The following is a 9,426-nucleotide window of genomic DNA, read 5'->3' as shown; positions in this document are numbered from 1 at the left end:
CAGTTGATGAGTGATGCTGTCTTCTTTGCACATATTCTGAACTTGGATGTTTCTTCATTGTGACAAAAATCCCCTTATTGCTCTACAGATGTTTCAAAGTGGGACGCTTGCTTGAAATAATAGTGTTGCCTTCCCAAGTGACTTGTTTCATTGTTTTTTTGTAGAATTACTGTCTTTTCATTGTATTAGTGAGAAAATTTGCATATTTCCTTTTTCATAGCTTGTATTTGCATTTTAAAAAACAGCCAAGTTTATGATTCAGGGAGCAGATATTATATATTTCTTCTTTCATCTGTGTCCCCCTCCTAATACCATGTCACATCCCCGCTCCCCTTTTTAAATAGTGCTCAACCTCTCACCTAGAAAGTCAACTATTTGACTTCAAAGCTTCACACTGTTACAACATTTGGTGGAAGAGCCACATGTACTAGAACTGCACAACTGGATAAGTAAAAACAGCCTTCGTCCCACCCAGTGGAGCTGTGTTCTTGCTTGCTTCTGGTTGCTGGAAAAATTAAAATCCACTGAGTCCTGCAGTCACTCTGGCATTGATAGAGTCTTGTTGCATTATGAACGGTTGCTACTGGGTAAACTGTGAGAACTCAGCTGGTCCAGTAGTTGGGGTTTTTGGAAGCAAAGGTGTGTGTGCTTTCACATGGTTTCATTTTTTAAAAAATCACAATGATAAAATAATTTTTTTATGCAGTTTATTAGTGCTGTGGGCAATGGACTTTGTAGTGGTGTCCCTTTTTAGAAAAACAGGGCGAAGTTTAGTGACGCTCCCCAGGGTAACTGCTGCAGAACCAGGAGCTGGAATCCTGTTTTCCAGTCTCACCAGGTGTGATTCAGCTCTGGATCAAGATACCCGAGTCACAGAATAGTCTAGGTTGGACAATCTCTTGAGAATATCTGGTTCAGCCATTTGCTGAAAGCAGGGACGTGGCTTAGGTTATTCAGTGCCCTGTTAAGCTGAGTCTTAATTTCTCTGGGCTTCTCTGTTGAATTCTTCTCATAGTGAGCAACTTCTCACATCTGGATGGAGTTTTTCCTGAAACAGCTCAGGCGTGCTGCCTCCTGTCCTGTTCTCCATGCATCCTTGTGAAGAGACTAGCTCCCTCTTTGGGTATGAACTATGAACTCTGAACTCTGTAGGGATGGGTTCTTGTGCTCTGCTACGGTAGTGTCGCGGTGCTGCAGACCTCCCATACCCATAACATGACTACAGGGAGCTCCTGTCAGGGATGCCCACCCAGCATGTTCCATAGTTGCACTTGTCAGGGAGTAGGTGTGACTTAGAGAGTCAAATGTCACTAGGCTCTTTTTGACAGGTGACCAAGTGGGATGTCAGGAACCTGCAGTGAAGATTCCCTTCTCGACTCCATGGTTTGGCCATGTGAATGCTTGAGAACAGAGTAGGAATCAGTCAGGATATGTTTTTCTCCTTGTTACAAAGTGTTAATGAGCAAAGGAAGAAAACACGTTTCATAACTCTCCTGCAAAAATGCTGTGTTTGGAAATTGATGGATTTTGTAATATTCTCTGTGAGTCTGATCTCATTCATGTATTGTGTAACTTCTAAAATAAACATTTAGTGCAACTATTGTTGATTTTACACCCCTCTCCTAAATAGTCTCACTTAACTTGATAATTTCGTTTAAGAGTTTGATCAGATTTGGTCTGGGATGTAGACTTACTGTTGTATGTAATTGATTAGAAATAAAGATTAAAATTTTCATTGCATCAAAATCAGTGATGAACTCCTGTTGGCTTCAGCTTGTCCAAGATTTTGCTTCTACAGTGTAATATGAGAAGATTTATCAGTATTTACTTCACTTGCCCTGATGATAATTATTTCCTTTTCTGTGAATGAAAATACAAACCCATACCTAAATCATATTAACTAGGTAAGATTTTGGGGTTAGTGAACAGAAATTTAGCAGGTCACTAGGGATATTTGAATTGCCCATTTCAGAGTGCCTTCCTCCTGTCTCTTGTGCTGCTTGTCTCTTTGATCCATTTTCAGAGCAGCAGAGCCATGAGCCATGTCCGAGATATAAGAAGCAGAAATTATGATGATTTTAATCATAAACAAATTAGCTCTGAAGTGAACATTTGCTCTCTTTCCATTTTGTTAAAAATGCCTTTTCAGTTCTGCTAGACAGAGATTTTGAGAATATATAATTTCCTCTGCTTCTTATATCTATAGCATTCATCACAGAAAAGGAAAAGATGTTATTTCAGTTTTGCTGATACTGAAAATAGGTTCTTGTTACTTTGTTGAGGGTTGAATAGTGTTTTCAGTGTATTCAGGACTATAATTTGTACTATAGGCTGCTTTAGCTCATGCAGGGGAAACTGTTATTCAACCTGTATGTGTTCTAGAATAGCAGAGTGGATAATCTCTCCAGTTGATTATGAATGTAATATTGTTTTTAAGGCAATGGTAACCAAGAGTATTTTTCCTATTTACAGAGCAAGCTTTACATGGAAGGATTTAGAAGCCTAAAAGAAGGAGAACCAGTGGAATTTACTTTTAAGAAATCTTCCAAAGGCCTTGAATCAATACGGGTAACAGGCCCTGGTGGGAGCCCCTGTTTAGGAAGTGAAAGACGACCCAAAGGGAAGACAGTACAAAAAAGAAAACCAAAGGGAGATAGGTAATTACCTTACTTTGCTATTCCCTCTCCCCTCCTTTGTTTTCTTTGCAAATTTTTATTGAAATTGTTTTCAGCATTTATTCATTTGTGTAAGAAAACCCTTCTATGTAAATTTAGCTTTTACATGTAGCCTAGTAATTTGAGTAAACTCAATAAGCTGTATCTATACAACTACATAAATCACCAGCTTGATTGGTTTTACTTGAGTAGGTTTTATTGAATTAAAGGGAGCCTGCAAAGGAATGTAATGTTATTTTGAAAATATTGCTGTTAGAGTGAGAAGAGGGGTCAGTCTGAATACAGCTGAAATGACATTGTGTTTTGGTGAGAATTGTGCATGCTGAAGAGACTGTCAGGTGCAGTGGGGTTTAAAACTGTGCATCAGTAGTTCTATACAGAGGGAAGTGTAGGTGGTGCAGTCAGGGTTGAGATGTACATGATTTGATTAGTTATATTTTTACTTAGTGAGCAAAGCATCAGCTGTTTCCAAAGGTTTTAATGCCTAGTTGTCTGAAGACCTGTTGTAATAATATTCTACAAATTTCAGGTTACTCTTGAGAGCTGCATTTTTTTACACACAAGTGCGGCAGTCTGACGAACTGTTTTGCTTTGCTTTCTGCCTCCTGATGGCTTGAAGAAGTTCTGTGAAGAGTGTTTTCACTATGAAGTCATCTAGTACCTAGTTCCCCAAGGACATCCTTCCTGCCTAAAACCTCTTGTATTTATGTAAATCTCCCCTTTTTCCTCATGATACTGCCCAGCCCAGTAGCTGTAATGACTGAAATGAAGGGGAATATATAAGTAATGAAGAATCTTAGTAAGAACATCCAAACAGCCAAGTTTTGCCTGCAAAATTATGTATGGCATGACTGAGAGGTAGCTCTTCCATTCCAAATTCTGAAGAGTAGCTTGGAAAAGAGGGGGTCCATCTATCACCTGGATGGACAGTGTAGCTCAGCCTCGAGAAACATACAGTCAGAAACCTTTGCTGGCTATAGATGAACTCCACTTGTCCCCACCTCTGTTAAAAGGCTTCTTTTTTTTCTTTCTTTCTTTCTTTTTTTTTTCTTTTTTTTTAATTAAAGACTGGAGACAACATGATAGTTGTTCCTCTTTCACCTTCTTTGTAAAAGCTGAAGGCCATGAACAAAATTTATTGCTGCTGTAACAGATCAGAGTCCGTAACCACAACAAGGAGGGACTTTGTAAGCCAGACAAAGCTTTCTTTTTGATTGCCCACCATATCTGGCCTTTCAGAGTTGTGTTGCGTGCAATGGCTGTGAAAAAAACCACAAGAGGAATTTCTTCTTTGGGGTTGTAAAATTTTTTTTTTTTTTTTTTTTTTTTTTTTTTTTTTAAATTATTGTTGGGTTTTTACATTAGTTTTTGAGCTAGGCTTCCAATACAGTTATTTAAACCATGTCACTAGCTATGACAGTGTTATCCTGTTTGTTGCATGTGTGTATGAAGGAAGTCCTTGCTTCAGAAGCCTTGAAATTTGAATGGACAGGTTGTAAGTAGATGTGAAAAACTCTATATTGAAGGAGACAGGGATATGAACAATTGTAGATATCTATAGTGCACAGTGTAGTCAATGCAGAGGTAGTACTTTCAGAGTGCAATTCATCTCATGCAAGGGGAGCATCTAAAAATTGGAGGTGAATCCTGCCTTGTGGCTGTTTCTCTTCAGGGACTACAAAGGGAGCCTAGCTCCAGTGTTGTAGATACTTCCCTTACAAGTCTATAAAGTTAGGTGAGATGAATACTACTTTCAATTCTGTTGTTTGTTTGTTTGTTTTTTCATAGCTAAAGCATAGAAAACATTGAACAGATATACCCTGAAAAACAGTGCAGAGGGATCTGTGAAACAGTACTATTTAATGTTCAATTGCCTTTAAAGAAGGAAAAATTCAGAATTAAATTGAACTAATTTGAATATGAAAATGTGGGTGAAACCACGTACCCACTTTGTCTCAATGCTCCTTATGCTTAAGTCATAAGACACCAGAAAAGTCTAAAATTTGAAGTGTTTGAAGTAGCATTGATGTTATCACTCAGTGAGGAGCAGTGTCTTTTCTTAAAGGAAAATCAGTTTTGATCAAATGCCTAGCCAATAAAAAAAGTGCATCTCCAACAAGTATAGTGGAAGATTTCTTGAAGATTGCTGTTGCACTGTGAGAACTGCCTCCATTTATGAACATTAATTCCAGCTTCTTGTGTTCAGCTCTTCTCTGTGTTCTCAGCATAACAATATGAGGGCCCAGTCTCAGTGCACCTTTTTATATGGTTCCCATTTGAATGGATCCCATGACTCAAATAATGGTGTATCAGGGCAGAAAGGACAACTGTGAGAAGGTGTTAGAGACAGCAAAAGTGTGAAAAAGAAAAGGAAAAGCAGCAATATGTGCGGAGGGGGAGAAAAAAGTAATGACACTGAGGTTACCAGTGCTGATGTTCATTGGTCGATTTTATGGGGCTTCCACAATAGACTCAGACTCTCTCAGAGTAATTTGCAGAGTGGTATTGTGGGGACCTTGCTATGATAATATTTCCCCTTCAGTGTTACTGTGGGCCATGAACATTTTCTAACATCCGGGGGAAGGGTTTGTAATTGCTGTCAGTGATGTTGGGCCACTTTGGCATCTTCCCTGGATGCCAGTGCATGGCTGTAGGAGGAAAGGAAAATCTTTTGTGGTCCATGTGAAATGAAGCTCTGGCTGTGAGCAGCCCATGGGCTTTAGGTTCCTAGACCTTAATTTAAGCTACCATATGTGTATTACATATATATTTTTGTCTAGACTAATCTGGGCTAGAGGGGAGGTTTCGAGAGACTCAGCTGGGATTTGCATCGGAGGAGTGCTGGGTTCGAAAGCAGTGTGGTGATTTACAGCAGAGGTGGACAGTAGAGGGGCTTGTCTCTGCCCAAGTAAGCCAAGGGATCAGTGTGCAGCACATTACACTGAGGCAGGTTGTGGCTGCCTTCCTGGGAGTCCTTACCACCAGCCAAACACAGTGTATTTTGCTAAACTTTGGCAGTGAGCTGACACAAACATGGTATGCTGCTCTCTAGGAATGACTATGGGGGGCTGATGCAGAACAGATAAAAGTACTCTGAAATCACACCTTAATTACCTGCTCAGTAACTTGTAGACAACTCTGTGAAATCTTGACTTAGAGTAGCATAAATTAAATCAGAACCTAGCCCGCCATCTCAGAATAAAGTTTGGAGGAAGAAAAAAGGAAGAATGGAAAAAAATTATTGTATTGTTTTGTTTTTTTAAACAAACACTCCCATTGTTTCTGTATGACCTAAAATGAAACCAGGTAAAGGACCATTTTACCAATTGTAATTATTTGTTTAAGATTATTTTAATAAATTGGTAGCTGGGAAAATATTCTTTACTGCGGTGTATATTTAAATTAATTTGACCCACAGACCTTTGGCACAGTATTAACAGAGGAGGTGCGTGATGCTTACAGGACTAGAAACTAGAGTTATTTGGGTGGGCCTAGAGGTGTTATCCAGTACCTGTAAATACTCCTAGCAGGAACTCAAAGTTGGATACTTTTCCAGCAACATGTCTGCAGTGCTATTTCTGCTCAGCTTGGCACGTGTTTCATGTGGAACATTTCAGGGAGGATGGGGAGGATGACAACTTTTGGTTTTGTTTGGTTTTGTTTTGAAGTATTTACATGAAAATGGAAGCAATAAAATAAAGCAAGAAAGTAGGGACAAAGAAGAGATAATTAAAGGTATAGCTTCATCTCCCTGCTCTAATTTATGACATTTCAGTCCTATGCTACCCTCCACTAACATCTCACTTGTGGCAGGGAAGCTTTCTAGCACGGGTGACCTGTATCAGTAAGTGGTTTGGATTTAAACATGTAATGCAGTACGTTGTGGGATTTGGGATTTGACATGAAACATTTCACTGGCTTGGTTTGTAGCACAGCTCTGCAAGTAAACTGTGAGGGAGGGAGTTGGGAGCTGCTGGAAATGAGGGAGCTTAACAAAGCATTGCCACTGGATAGACTGTGATGATGAATTATGTTCTGGGAATATGGCTAGTGAAATAGCTGTGTATTTCTAGCTCAGTTGGCTAAACAGTAATGAGCACTGGAGCAGCGATGTCACACCTCAAAAACCTTTTTCCAGTGTAGACATCTACAAAGGGGAGAGAACTAGAAAAGAGGTAGGTTTGTGTTAATATGTAGTAAATGATGTTTGCCAGGAACTCTTGGACACACTCAAAAGCATAATCTTCAAATAAAGGAAAACATTTCTAAGCCACAATTTGGGTGGAAATACAGCCACTTAGGGAAGGGGGGCTTTAATAAAAGAATACTTCACTCATGAACTGTCGCTTAAAATTAGTTAGTGTCTGAGTCAGAAAATGGTTTTAATATCTGGAGACAATTAGCAGATGATCTGAAGTCTGACTATAATAAGAAAATCTTAAAATTCTTCTTTAAAAGCTCGTGATTTGCACGAACAGCCAGTAAACTTTGCAATGCAGTCAGAGCATGGTGGAGTGCTGTTGAAGACATTTCAATGGATGTTAATAGGACTAGGAGAGCTAGTTTAGGACAGCAAAGTTACATGATACAAAGTCACTTTGAACTTGAAATTATATCAATTCTGTCTCTACTGACTGAATCACACTCAAGTGTATAATTAAATTTTCATAGAAAAGCCTCATGTGGCTTGAGCACAACAGATTTGTGTGATGATGATGTGAATAGTGGGAGTTGTATGGACTGGGAAGGAGAGAGCTGAACTAGGACTGAAATGGGAGCTCATACACCCCGTGTTTAATAGACAGATGAGGCTGACACAGATGGGAAGAGCCCATCCGAGTCCCTTCACCCAAGAGCTGGAAGGCAAGGCCAGACTGGTGGTCATTGCACACAGCTACAACACACAGGGGACACATCCACTCCTGCCCTTGCCCAGACGGGGGACCTGCTTTGGGCAGGTCCTAAACAGCACCAGGGTGAAATGAGGGGTAGACAAAGCAACAGTGCCCAGCCAGAGAAACAGATGAGGAGTTCAGGGAGTTGTAGCCTTTGACGCAAAATGGTGTCAGCACATCACTACCAAAGGGTTGGATTTTCCTCCTTCTTCTCAGACACGTCATGTCCACACTTCTGCCATTTCCAAAGAGGGTGCTAGTCCAGAAGTAATGCAGAAGTTGCATGGATTTTACACAGTTTTCTTAAAAGTACAGCCTTGCAAAAGGACCTTACTTGAGGGTGGTGTTTCAGAAATTAAAACATGAACACCTCCTCCTCCTTCTCCTTGACTCTCTTTCACCTGGTTTTAGGTGGTAAGAATTTCTTTCTTTTCCAGTTTTCATTCTTGCTTTTCTCATTTTTCAGGTGTAGAGCATTTTCTTGGCCGTTTGCTTTTTCCCTGTTTCACAGCGATTCTGTTGGGTGTTTAGTTCCTCTTCCCAGAGTTTTTTGAGACCCCTCTTAGGCTTATGGATTGCTGGATCCTCAAGCAAAATTTGAGATTATTTGTGTGGAGTTTTATGTAGTTAATAAGTTGCACACTTAGACAATAGGCTAGAAAGGGGGATAAACACAAGTCTGAATGTGCTTTCTTGCATGATCTTCTTGATGTTTGCTGACTGTGCCATAAGCCACTAAACTAGTATGAACTGCTCGTAACAGGAGCAGCAAAATGCTGCTAGATTTGGGGAAAAAATGCAAAAAGTCCAAGAGCTTTTCACTACTCGAGTGCTGTGAGAAGGTTGTATCTGTGCTGGGCTACAGTCGTCAGGGACAAAGTGTTCCATACTTGCTCTTTTTCTTTCAGACTAACAGCTATTTTTGAAAAATTTAGCAACAGTTCAGTTTTTTTCAAGAGTGGGATAAAACCAGAGGGCTTTATTTAGAGGGGTTAAAATGCAGGTAACTTTGAAAAATGGCTGTCATTTGGTGTTGTGGATTGGAGGCTTGAAAGCTGGCTTGGAGATGGATCTCTGGGGCAAGGAGTTAATCTTTCCTCATCTTTTTGCAGGTTCATCCAAGTCTAAGTTAGAATTCTCTGTAATGTGTTACTGCATATATTCATTAGACAAACCCTGTTAAAATCTACATCATCCATCTGTGTTTAAGGGAGCTAAGCAGCCACAGCCTTCCTGCATACCAAACATGTGATGTGCTTCCAGGACTTGGTCCCTTCAGCCTGAGAATAGAGCCAGATCTCCAAGATTGAGTATTTTCTTTATTAAAAGATGAGAGGAAGATGCCTTAAAGGAGGAAAGACAAAACAACTGCCACTGACTGGTGTGCATTCAGACCATACAATATTTGGCAGGGTTTCATCTCCAGCCCAGGGTGTAGCTGAACTTCAGCCTTCTGGAAATGCCAAGTGTAAAGCTATGGTAGAATAAATGCCCCTGAGTGAGAGCACAAGCAGGAAAGCCTCACCTCTCAGAAGACAGCAAGCCATGGCTAGCCTAGTTTCTACCCCCAAATCCAGCACACAGCATCAGGAGTTGCCTTCCTCAAAAGATAATGGATTTCTCTTCCTTCCTGTTTCCGTAGCTCAAACAGTTGTGAGCCAGGATGCAGATCCAAAAGATCAGTACTTGAGTGTTGGAGTTAGCTATAGAAATGATTACAGTTGTGCATAACAATAGGTATAATATTGGATTAAAAGGTTTTGTCTTTCAGAAGATGTGGAGGAAATCCCATTTAAAATTTTCAGTGTCAAGAACATTGTTTTATTTGCAAAACCAAGTGCCCATAGTGAGATGCA

General features: G+C 40.1%; 1 protein-coding gene across 1 annotated transcript in view; it reads left to right on the top strand.

Annotated features, from left to right (window-relative positions):
* Positions 1-2,437: 2,437 nt before the first annotated feature.
* LIN28B (lin-28 homolog B (C. elegans)) overlaps positions 2,438-9,426 on the top strand; it is a gene marked incomplete at its 5' end in the record, with an annotated part of 38,705 nt that continues 31,716 nt past the window's right edge. Inside the window, one exon of the mRNA XM_008941643.1 lies at positions 2,438-2,657. Coding sequence (XP_008939891.1) covers positions 2,438-2,657 — 220 coding nt within the window. The remainder of the gene's footprint in view (positions 2,658-9,426) is intronic.

Source organism: Merops nubicus, unplaced genomic scaffold, assembly GCF_000691845.1.
Source record: "Merops nubicus isolate BGI_N331 unplaced genomic scaffold, ASM69184v1 scaffold1786, whole genome shotgun sequence".
NCBI lineage: Eukaryota > Metazoa > Chordata > Aves > Coraciiformes > Meropidae > Merops > Merops nubicus.
Note: the sequence above shows the minus strand (reverse complement) of the source record. Positions and strands in the feature narration are given on the sequence as shown.